General features: G+C 38.3%; 1 protein-coding gene across 3 annotated transcripts in view; it reads right to left on the bottom strand.

The window, feature by feature from the left end:
• Positions 1-204: 204 nt before the first annotated feature.
• The window catches only part of TNPO1 (transportin 1), a 281,541-nt gene continuing 270,066 nt past the window's right edge, over positions 205-11,679 (bottom strand). For 2 of the 3 annotated variants that reach the window (XM_077462501.1, XM_077462500.1), the window contains exons 20-24: positions 10,157-10,232; positions 8,947-9,046; positions 8,392-8,466; positions 5,911-6,054; positions 205-2,217 (exon numbers count right to left, since the gene is read on the bottom strand). In XM_077462501.1, the coding sequence (XP_077318627.1) occupies positions 5,947-6,054; positions 8,392-8,466; positions 8,947-9,046; positions 10,157-10,232 (359 nt within the window). In that variant the 3' untranslated portion in view covers positions 205-2,217; positions 5,911-5,946. Of the gene's footprint in view, positions 2,218-5,910; positions 6,055-8,391; positions 8,467-8,946; positions 9,047-10,156; positions 10,233-11,679 lie in introns of those variants that run through there. The other variant, XR_013263933.1, reaches the window with a different exon arrangement.

Here is an 11,679-nt window from a genome sequence, read left to right as displayed (position 1 = left end):
TTTGCATTTTTCATCACTTATCAAAATAAAATAAATTAGTTTTAGCAAGCTATGAATATATTTTTTTACTTGCCAAGGATTTGCCAGAGCAAAACTACACACTTCCCAGCACCCTTTTTAAGTTTTCTTTTGAGCTCACCTGTCCTCAGTTACCATTAAAGCTTTAATAAAACCATGCAAAATTAAACAATACTTCTTACAAAATTGATTTCAATTGTTTAATTGCAAAACGAGTTTAGGGCAAAGTAAATATTCTTTTAAAAATGGTTATGGCTTAACATTGCAAGTTTTTATAATCTGCTTTAAGAAAGTGTAAAAGTGTCTGTTTCAGCTCTGGCCCGCAGAGTTTAAGTCCGTTACTTTTCTTTATCATCATGGGATACCTTTGAGGCGACTTGAATTATTAAAGACTTGCACTTTTACATCAGCACTTCTGTTAAAGAGTGCCAGTTAAAGTTTTCACATTCACAGTACATAAGAAAATACACATGGAAAGAAAAATAAAAGGTTAACTTAATAAGGGTTTATTCACAGGAATACAAATGAAGGGAGAAAAAAAGCAACATAAAAGCTGAACAAATTAATTTTGGGATGTAAAGGGGGACCACAACCCAACATTCATTCTGTAGCTATTTAAATTATACCCCAAAAGTTTTAGCTCAGGGTACATAGGGCCACCAACATGCGCCATCGATACAGTGCATATACCCTGCATCACATCTACAAAATCAATGCTTTATGATCATGCTTTGACAAACATAAAAAAAAAAAAAAAAAAAAAAAAAAAACTTATGATGGGTAATATGTTGTGAAGTGACAATGAATACAAAATCATAGCAATTAACTTGTTGTCTAAAGTTTTCAGTATGAGCCATCTAATTTGATCTTACTCCATGTAACTTTTAGTAATCACTAATACTTAATCATGCAGAAAGCACATCACACTGATAGCACAAAGGCAAACAGGTTTTTGCACAATTCAACCAGCTTTCCACATTGTGTTGCTATATGACGTTTATTTTTTTTTTTCCCTATGCTGGAGATTTTATCATTTAACCCTCCCTTTCCCATCAATGAGACTCACAGGGCAGTGAGGTAGGCCCTGCTGACAGACAAAAGGGCTAGGGTTTAACCGTATTCTATAGCACTTAAAGCAATAATCTATCTAACCTAAAACAGACAATATGGATGCAGGGTGAAACTTGATGAATAAACCGCAAAAAAAAAAAAAAAAAGGCGCATATAGGTAATGTTGACCTACCTTACTATGTGATACAAACTTAACCCCACTAAATTTATTAATTCTTAACGACTACAAGAATCCTGGACTGCATGCCCCGGGAGAAGGAAAACCCTCACGACACTGGTGCAAAGCACTTCATATTCTCCTCTAAACTGGAAGAAACAATATGCCTTGGTCTATTTTTTTTACTATTGCTGCCAAAAAAAAATTGCAAATTATCATTCAGCAAAGGAGTGATTCTTAAAAAAATATATACTTATATTAAAGGTTCTTCGTAAACTAAAATAAGGAGTTTTTTTTTTTTTTTTTAACTTGTTCCTTCCCCTCCTGAAGAGAAAAAAAATAAATAATATAAAAAAAAAAATACTAAATTTGGCATTTTGGTGGACATCAATTTACGCAGTAGATCTTAACTTATTTCACAGGCATTTGAAGTGCAGACTGCAATTATCTGCTCGTAATACGCGCAGCAAGCTGTGTTTAACTTTGCCAACTTCATTTATGTCTTCATTAACATGCAAACACAGAAAATTCCCAATTAGCGGGATAGTTAGGCAACCCTTTTGCTTTAATATAAATGCCATTTACTGCTATAATCCCCCATTCTTAAGATTTCCTCTGAAGTGTGCAAAAATTAGTTTCTTCTTACTTAACCCTCTAGAGTTCAATTATAAAGTACTCTTAAGTACAATTCCCTATATACCAGAATGTGCTGTTTGGCGATGAGAATTTGCTTCTTCACATCCAGTGCAGAATTGTAAAGGAGACATATTTCCACCCACAAAGGCTCCAGACGGTTTAAACGTTTCCCAACATCGACTTAATACAGTGACGGCAACACCTCCCTCCCGCCCCTCCCAGTAGGCTTTGGGATTGTACTGTATTCCCTACTGGTTTGCCCTTCCCCCCTCTTAAAGGGTAGCTTTTTTTCCCTGGGTGCAGAGGCTCCCCCGCTGTCTCCCAGACTGAAGGACCTATGAGAGGGGGAAAAAATATATATATATTAAATATACATACACACAAGCTTTTCAAACAGTTTAGGTTTCTTCTTCATGCATTACAGAACATTGGATCTGCAAAACCACATACACAGATAGGAACATATCCAATCAATGATTATGAGTGGAGGGGGAACTGACTGATATGTTTTAGAGACAAGTGTGGGACAACCTTAACCACTTGCCTACTGGGCACTTTTATACCCTTCATGCCCAGGCTAATTTTCAGCTTTCAGTGCTGTCGCACTTTGAATGACAATTGCGTGGTCATGCAAATTTGTACCCAAATGTAATGGGGTTTTTTTTGAGACAGAGCACTTTCTTTAATGATATTTAATCACCAGTTTATTTTTAATTTTTTTCCTAAACAAAAAAAAAAAAAAAAACAAAAAAAAAAAAAAAAAAAAAAAGAATACTGAAAATTCTTTATTTCTGTTATAAAAATTTTCAAACAAGTAATTTTTCTTCTTCACTGATGCGTACTGATGAGGCTGCACTGATACCATTGATGAACAGTGCCCTGATTACTGGTGTAAATGTTCCCAAAACTGGACAACCACACTGTAGCCATCTTTCAGCTATAGGGGGGTAGGCATGTGGTTAAAAATAGATCCTTCAGGGAGCCAAAGGGGGCTCAAATTTCAGGCGAACCCTGCTGAATTGGCAGAAAATTTAAAACCCATCCATCATTTTGCAATCCCTTATCCAAGACGTGATTCTAAGCCTTATTTTTTATTTATCCCCTTAGTGCCGACCGAATGCACATATGTGGCCTGTAGGTTTAAAGTGGAAGTAAACCCCCCTATCGTTTTCAGCCAATAAAGTATGCAAAAAATAAATAAAATAAGAAAACTGTTTTTTTAAAGCGCCCTAGTCCCCGCAAGCTTGCCTAGCAAAGAAAAGGCGCACGCAAGTCAGCTTGCCTTAAGTGGACTCCAGTTGTGCAATATATCTTTGGATTTGAAAGTGGACTTTCATCTTTAACTACTTCCATACAGGGCATTTTCGCCCCTTCCTACCCAAGCCAATTTTCAGCTTTCAGCGCTGTCACACTTTGAATGATATTTGCGCGGTCATGCGACGTTGTACCCAAATTACATTTTTATAATTTCCCCCCGCCCCCCACAAATGGAGCTCTCTTTAGGTGGTATTTGATCACCTCTGCTTTTTTTTTTTTGCACTATGAACAAAAAAAGCGTCAATTTTGAAAAAAAAAAAAAAAAAAAACGCAATATTTATTACTTTTTGCTATAAATAAATATCCCATTTAAAAAAAAAAAAAAAGTTCCCTCAGTTTAGGCCGATATTTATTCTTCTACATATTTTTGATAAAAAAAAAAAAATCCCAATAAGCGTATATTGATTGGTTTGCGCAAAAGTTACAGTGTCTACAAAATAGGGGATAAATGTTTTTTTTTTTACTATTAACCGGTTCCCGACCGGCGCCTGCCGATGTACGTCGGCAGAATGGCACGGGCAGGCATATTGGCGTACAGTTTCATCCAATCTTTAATGCAGCCCTGCCACCTCGAGCACGCCCCGTCTCACGGGTCGGCTGAGTGGAGAAATGCTGTTGTAAACAGCATTTCCCCGTTCTGCCTAGCACCTAGTGACGCTGATATCTGCTCCATGTGATTGGAGCAGAGATCAGTGTTCACTAAATGAAAGCCCAGCCCCCCACAGTTAGTAACACACCCCTAGGAACACTTAACCCCTACACTGCCACCCACTGGTTAACCCCTTCACTGTCAGTGTAATTTACACAGGAATCACTGCATTTATATAGCAGTGATTGCTGTATAAATGACAATGGTCCAAAAATGTGTCAAAAATGTCCGATGTGTCTGCCATAATGTCCTAGTCACAATAAAAATCGCTGATCGCCGCCATTACTAGTAAAAATAACTTTTGCGCAAACCAATCAATCGCTTATTGCGATTTTTTTTTACCAAAAATATGTTTATATACGTATCGGCCTAAACTGAGGGAATTTTTTTTTATATATATATATATATATATATATATTTTTGGGGGATATTATAACAAAAAGTAAAAAATAATGCGTTTTTTTCAAAATTGTCGCTCTATTTTTATTTATAGTGCAAAAAATAAAAAACCGCAGAGGTGATCAAATACCACCAAAAGAAAGCTCTATTTGTGGGGGGGAAAAAAAAAGGAAGTCAATTTTGTTTGGGAGCCACGTCGCATGACCGTGCAATTGTTAAAGCGACGCAGTGCTGAACCGCAAAAAGTGTTCTGATCTTTATCGTGACTGACATTGCGGCGGACAGATTGGACACTTTTGACACTATTTTGGGACCATTCAAATTTATCAAAGCGATCAGTGCTATAAAAAATGCAGATTACTGTATAAATGTGACTAGCAGGGAAGGGGTTAACACTAGGGGGCGCTGCAGGGGTTAAATGTGTGAACTAGGGAGTGAATCTAACTGTGGGGGGAACGGACTCATGAGGGAAGGAGACTGATCGGTGTTCCTATGTACAACGAACATCAGTTCTCCTCTCCCCTGACTGTGTTTACACACACACAGAGCCACGTCCCAGCTCTGTTACCGGCAACCGTGGGTGCCCATGGACATCGCGGCCGCCGGGAATGTGCACCGGGTCCCCAGCGATGCGGTGAGCGTGCTCTCCATAATGCCGGGAAGCAGAAGACGTCACAATGCCCACCCGGAGGAACAGTTCCTGCCGCCATTTTACAATAAGGCGGTAGGGAACTGGTTAAATTACATTGTGGACCATCCATATAAACTTTTTATAGCAATTTTGTGTGGTAATCAATACTATCTGGTTCCTTCTAGTGCCTGCACTACACCCATTTTTTGGAGCCAATCGCTCCCCACTGCTCTCAATCTACCCCATGAGGAAAGAGTGGGAAGCACCACTGCTGTTGGATACATCACTGGATGGAGATCAGGCAAGTACATAAGTATAGGGGGTAAAAAAACCTTAAGGCTTTAGAAGCACTTCCCAAATAAAAGTATGGTGGAATCCAATGGGGATTTTCTGGAAAAAGGTAAATATCTGGCTGGTATGTTGACTTTGATACTTTCTAAATCACTGACCAAGTACAATTATGGATATCAAGTCAGAATAAAGTCAAAATTCCTTATCTGAATATTTTATTTTGGTTGCGTGAACTAGACTACTCAAAGAGTTTTGCCAAGCATCGATCACTTTCAGAGGGGAAGATAACAGATGGCAATTTCAAAGCTTCCTTCGGGAAAGGATTATCTAAAGCCGAGTATACATTAAAAGTTTTTTTTTTTCCCGTTCAACCCAGCGAGCTGAAGGGGGGGGGGGGAACTGACAGCTCAGGTCAGAGCTGCTGTACTAGCAATCCGATGTTAGTGCAGCGATCTACCCTGCTGTTCTGACGGGGGCAGCCCCCGCGCCAGAACACTCCAGTCAGCGCTCTCGGCTATCGCCTTCTGTCGGACCGGCTGAAGTACACATGGACCGAATGCCAGTCGGTTTCTATTGAACCACCGATGCCACCCGGCATGTGGCCCGTGTACTAGGCTCTAGTCTTAAAAAAAAAATGGCAACCAATGAGCTAGAAGATTCAGATAATTTTAACAAAAGAGCATGCATTAGTAAAGGAAGGAGAAGCTTAAATATTGCATACCAATTTGTAATGCTACTTACCCCTAACGGTGAGACTGCAGCTAGAGCACATCTAGGTTAAACTCCATAGTATGCTGCAAGACGCTCTTTAAGGGGAAGTGGAAATTGGTCTGAAAAGCGTCTCCAATTTTCATCCCCTACTTGGTTTTTAAACCCATGAAGAATCTACAAAGAAAATGAAATGCATTTGCCTGAGACTCCAGAATCAGAATGAAACAGCTGAATTTATTAATGCATGCTTTGGTTTAAAAAAATAAAAATAAAATAAAAAAACCCCACTAGCTTAAATATTGGTAAACAATGTTCTGTGGTATATCTTGGTTTTCCCATAAACACTATTATGCAGATTCCATACCTACCCTGTCACATAAACTCCTGCGACATCAATCATCTCCCTCTAAATACTGACTTCACTGCTGTCAAACGTTTGTCCAGAAAAATCAATGGAAGTGAGGAGATAGATGAATAAAGGCTTTTGTCTATGCCATCTGAAGCTACCCAAATATGGCTGCTCCAGAGCATCTATCTACTTAGAAAATACAGACTACATGTGGTCCACAGATTGCCTCTAAGAACTCTGGTATGAAATTACATTAGGTCAATCAAAAAGTATATATAGTGTGTGAAAATTAGTTTGTCCAGAAAGTATTCACAACTGTTACAGCCTTATTTCAAAATTGATTTCAATTATTTTCCTAAAAATTCTACAAACAAATGCCCCATAATGCTAGTGATGGAGTGAACAAAGTCCAATTAATATTTAAAATGAATCATGCAGTCTTCCGTCACCAAAAGTGCAAACACCAAAAAGAATACACGCTTACCAGATGGCAAACATCAATAGCTTGCATAAAATAACCGACAGGGTCCCTGTAGTAGATCTCATATGGCAAAACAGCAAGTCAGAAATGCACTGGAATGCACATCCGATAGTAAGCCAGGGAGACTTTCAATTGTGGGATGTTGGTCTCTCAAACGAAAAAACAAAGGGACTTCTCATAGTGTAAATCTGATGGATAACTATTATAAAATAAATGGAAATACTCAAAGGTTAAAATCAGCATATATGCCGGCCGGCAAGCGAGTGCCCGTTCGCTCAAGATCCCACGTGACTGCGCCAGCACATCCTAGCCACCCGACGCGAGTTTTGTCACACAAGGACGTCTTCTGGGGTAACCCTTACTATCGGTGTGCATTCCAGTGTATTTCTGACCTGCTGTTTTGCCATATGAGATCTACTACGGGGACCGTGTCGGGTATTTTATGTGAGCCATTGACGCTTACAATCTGGGAAGCGTGTATTCTTTGTGGTGTTTGCACTTTTGTGTTTGCACTGCATGATTCATTTTAAATATTAATTGGACTTTGAGTTCTTTCACTTTGGACTTTGTTCACTTCATCACTATTTTTTATATATTTTATTTGAATATTTATATATATTTTCATATTTATTAATTTAAAGTAGCTTAATATCATTTTCGCATTTGTATTCATTATTTCACGTGAATGTTTGATTATTTAAGAGATTCACTTATAAATTAAGGTTTCCCACTAGATGGGATAAAGTATTATTAGCACAGCTATTTTTTCCCTTTTTTCTTGTATTTGGTGTGTATCAGTAAAAGGCACATAACAGCCGCCTGGAGTTTGCCAAAAAGCACCTGAAGGACTGAGCATGAGAAACAAAATTCTCTGGTCTGATGAAACAAAGACTGAATTATTTGGCCTGAATGACCAGTGTAATTTCTGGAGGAAACCAGACATTGCTGACCACCTGGCCAAAACCATACCTACCATACCTACAGTGAAGCATGGTGGTGGTAGCATAATCCTGTGGCGATGTTTTTCAATGGCAGGAACTGGAAGACTAGTCGGGATTGAGGGAAAGATGACTGCAGCAATGTGCAGACATCCTTGATGAAAAACTGATCCAGGGCGCTCTAAACCTCAGACTGGGGCAAAGGTTCATCTTCCAACAGGACAACGACCCTAACACACATCCAAGATAACACAGGAGTGGCTACAGGACAACTCTGTGAATGTCCTTGAGTGGCCCAGTCAGAGCCCAGGCTTGAACATCTCTGGAGAGATCTGAAAACAGCTGTGCACCAACGCTGCCAATCCAACTTATTGGAGCTGGGAGAGGTCCTGCAAAGAAGAATGGGAGAAACTATCCAAAAATAGGTGTGTCAAGCTTGTAGTATCATACTCCAAAAGACTTGCTGCTGTAATTGGTGCTAAAGGTGCTTCAACAAAGTATTGAGCAGAAAATGTGAATAGTTATGTACATAGGATTTTTTCATTTTTTATAAATTTGCAAAGATTTTAAACTGCTTTCATGTTGTCATTTAATCCATTTTGGAATAAGGCTGTAACAACAAAATGTGGAAAAAGTGAAGCGCTGTGAATACTTTCCAGATGCACTATACATTTTTAGCACATGAAATAATGCTTCAGTTTCATAACAGTGAAACAGTGCATAAAACTAAAAGCATGTTATACCTTACAGAACATGTCCCGAAGATCTTCCTTTGGATTAATCCACGATGCAACAGCATCACAGAAAAATATAAAATCCTGAAAACAACAAAACATTAGATCAATAGCCAAACATTACATTGGAGAATTAAGTTTCCTTTCTAGAAAAATTCATAAACACTATAAATCACCCAATCCTATGATAAATGTGTACACTGAGGAGCATGCCCTGTATGAGCTCTGTCAAGAGCGCATACAGGGATGATTATAAAAACAAAAAAACACATGACTACATTTTAAAATACAGAAAAAAAAACCCCATAGGCATAGATACAGAAGCCAATACCATAAAAACACAAGTACCAAATAAAACAGGCTTTATTGAGTAACTTCTAGACAATTCATCTGCACTACATTGTTTTCATAAATCTGGCAGCTGTTTCTACTTAAGCAAATGCGGCAACGAGAGCAGAATTTCCAAATTTAGTCCTGTAGAAACCATGAATCCCTTTCAAGTGAAGAAAGCTAACCTTTTATGAAACGTCCTAGGAAAAAATAAAAATGGATGGATAAATTTACCTGAACTACACCTCCAGGATTAACACTGATCATAGTACAAATTCCACGAAAAGCAGAATCCTTCTCCTCATTGTCCCGAATGTTTCGTAATGAAGTACACCTAAGGAAATCCCAGACAAGTTACACTACCCTCAACTTTAAAATAACAAATAGAAAGATACAGAAGCAGGTGTTAAAACCCTAATACAAAGTTGCTGTAGAGCTGAGGTTTTCTTTTAAATTTTCAGAAAATAGCATTTAACAGGCTAAAGAAAAAAAACAAATGGTATAGCAAATCTCTCACTATAACCACGATTAAAATGGGCATTCATATACAGATAATCTGCAGAGTAGGATAATTTAACAAGACTCTGCCATTAACCAGCACACACTTTAGCGGTCACTGACCTTTACCTGCTGGACATCTGAACAAGGAGAAAGATATGATTTGAGATCTGTGGTCTTTAAGGGAACATTATTTGACTAGGTTTTTATCATATTTGACCATCAACACTGATGGTCATCCCTGCTGTATAAGAGGCAGCCAAAGCAGAGAAATCTAAGGTGGCTCCATATGCCTGTGTATGTCCTCCTTTTTAACAAAAGTCCCCATAGTATGGACCATGCCTAATATATTTTTAATGTAGCAAAATACAAATTTTAATTGTATATTTAAAACTGCCATATACCACAAAAAACTATAGATTTCAGGAAAGTCGCCAATGTAACTACTGCATTGTAAGACATAATTCATTGGCGTGCAGAATATGAGCATGCATCATTTCTATCAATTCACAATTGATGCCGCTTTACGTATACTTGTAGTTTACTCATGGAAGCGGGCTCCATAATGTATTTTAACAATAAGATCACTAGTTTCTAGTACAGCAAAGAGGCAACCTTCACAAAATGGATCCCTCCAATGTCTAGACTACAGGTATACTTGTATACAACAAGCTCTAGACACAGCAAGCATGTGACAATCTTATCCCATGCTCCCATGCATCATCAATTAGTTAGCCACAACAAAGAAATAGGTAACAATTTACATGACAATGTTTGAAGAAAAAAAAAATTGACGAAACCTAGGACAAGATTAGTCACATGGCTGACAAATGACTTCATGTAATAACTGACGAATAAATAAATAAAATTAAAAAAATCCAAAAGATGTGAACTATAAAGAAAACATGAAGAGAAATGAATTAAAAAAAGATTGAAGAATACACACCAGGGTCTTATAAACTGCTGTAGCATGGGGGCCACCTCTTGAGGACAAACGTAACCAAGACGACCAATTGTTATTGCTAAGGCAACGCAATCACGGTTATACACCACCAAACGCCAACCAAGACATGAGCAAATGAGGGGGGAGGGGAGGAGAAAAAAATAAAGAAAAAAAACAACAAATAACTCAGAAACAGAAAACAGAATCTGTGTATGATAATAACATAAGATATCACTAGTGTAGTTTATGAGCACTGCCTTTGCAAAGGTAGTGACACATGACAAAACCATCTGAGGAAGGTTAGAGGTTTGGAGGGGAAGGCAAGGAGAATGAAGAGGAGGAAATATGAGAGAACACCTAAAACACAGAGCCTACTTTGCTCCTTTGACAGACTAAATGCATAAATATGGAAATTTTAATTTTTTTTTATTTTTACTGCCGAAACCACTCATAAAAGCTCTCAAGTTCCATATTGTCAGTGATCTATTTTCTAGGCTTCTGATCCATCCCTTAATCTTTTTTTTCCATCCATTTAATAATCAAAGTCACCAATTTTTACAACACATGCAATGGCACTGTTCTGCCATTAGTGAGAATGCAATTAACTAACTACATCAGCCCCAGAAGATTTGGCTGCTCAACGACAAGGCCATTTTTTGCGATACGGCACTGCGTCTCTTAACGGACAATTGAGCGGTCGTACGACGCTGTACCAAAACAAAACTGATGTCCTTTTTTCCTCACAAATAGAGCTTTCTTTGGTGGCATTTGATCATCTGTGCGGTTTTTATTTTTTGCGCTATAAGCAAAAAATAAAGAGCGGCAAGTTTGAAAAAAACACAACATATTGTACTTTTTGCTATAAACCGCCAATTATAATTTTTTTTTTTTTTAAAAGCTAATTTTTGTTCTCAGTTTAGGCAGATATGTATTCTACATATTTTTGGTAATAAAAATCACAATAAGTGCATATTGATTAGTTTGTGCAAAAGTTATAGCATCTACAAAATGGGGTATAGATTTAAGGCTTTTTTTGTTACTAGTAAAAGCAGTGATCTGCGATTTTTATTGTGACAGACATTATGGTGGACACTTGACACATTTTTTGGACGATTGACAATTACACAGTGATCAGGCATACATTTCAAATCTAATTTGACTACCTATTACACTTTTGTGAGGCACTCTATTGGCATTGATGAGCAGTGGATGGCTGAGCGTGGATGGGATGAATGAGCGTGGATGGGGGTGGATGGGATGAATGAGCATGGAGGGGGGTGGATGGGATGAATGAGCATGGATGGGGGTGGATGGGATGAATGAGCATGGATGGGGGTGGATGGGATGAATGAGCATGGATGGGGGTGGATGGGATGAATGAGCATGGATGGGGGTGGATGGGATGAATGAGCATGGATGGGGGTGGATGGGATGAATGAGCATGGATGAGTATTGCTGAGGATGGATGAGTATTGCTGACTAGGGATGGTTGGCGGAGCATTGCTGATTAGGGATGGATGGCTGAA

This window comes from Lithobates pipiens, unplaced genomic scaffold (assembly GCF_037356315.1).
Source record: "Lithobates pipiens isolate NorthernLeopardFrog02 unplaced genomic scaffold, aLitPip1_a1.2 Scaffold_3, whole genome shotgun sequence".
Taxonomy (NCBI): Eukaryota; Metazoa; Chordata; class Amphibia; order Anura; family Ranidae; genus Lithobates; species Lithobates pipiens.
The sequence above is the reverse complement of the archived record's forward strand: the minus strand, read 5'-3'. Positions and strand labels throughout refer to the sequence as shown.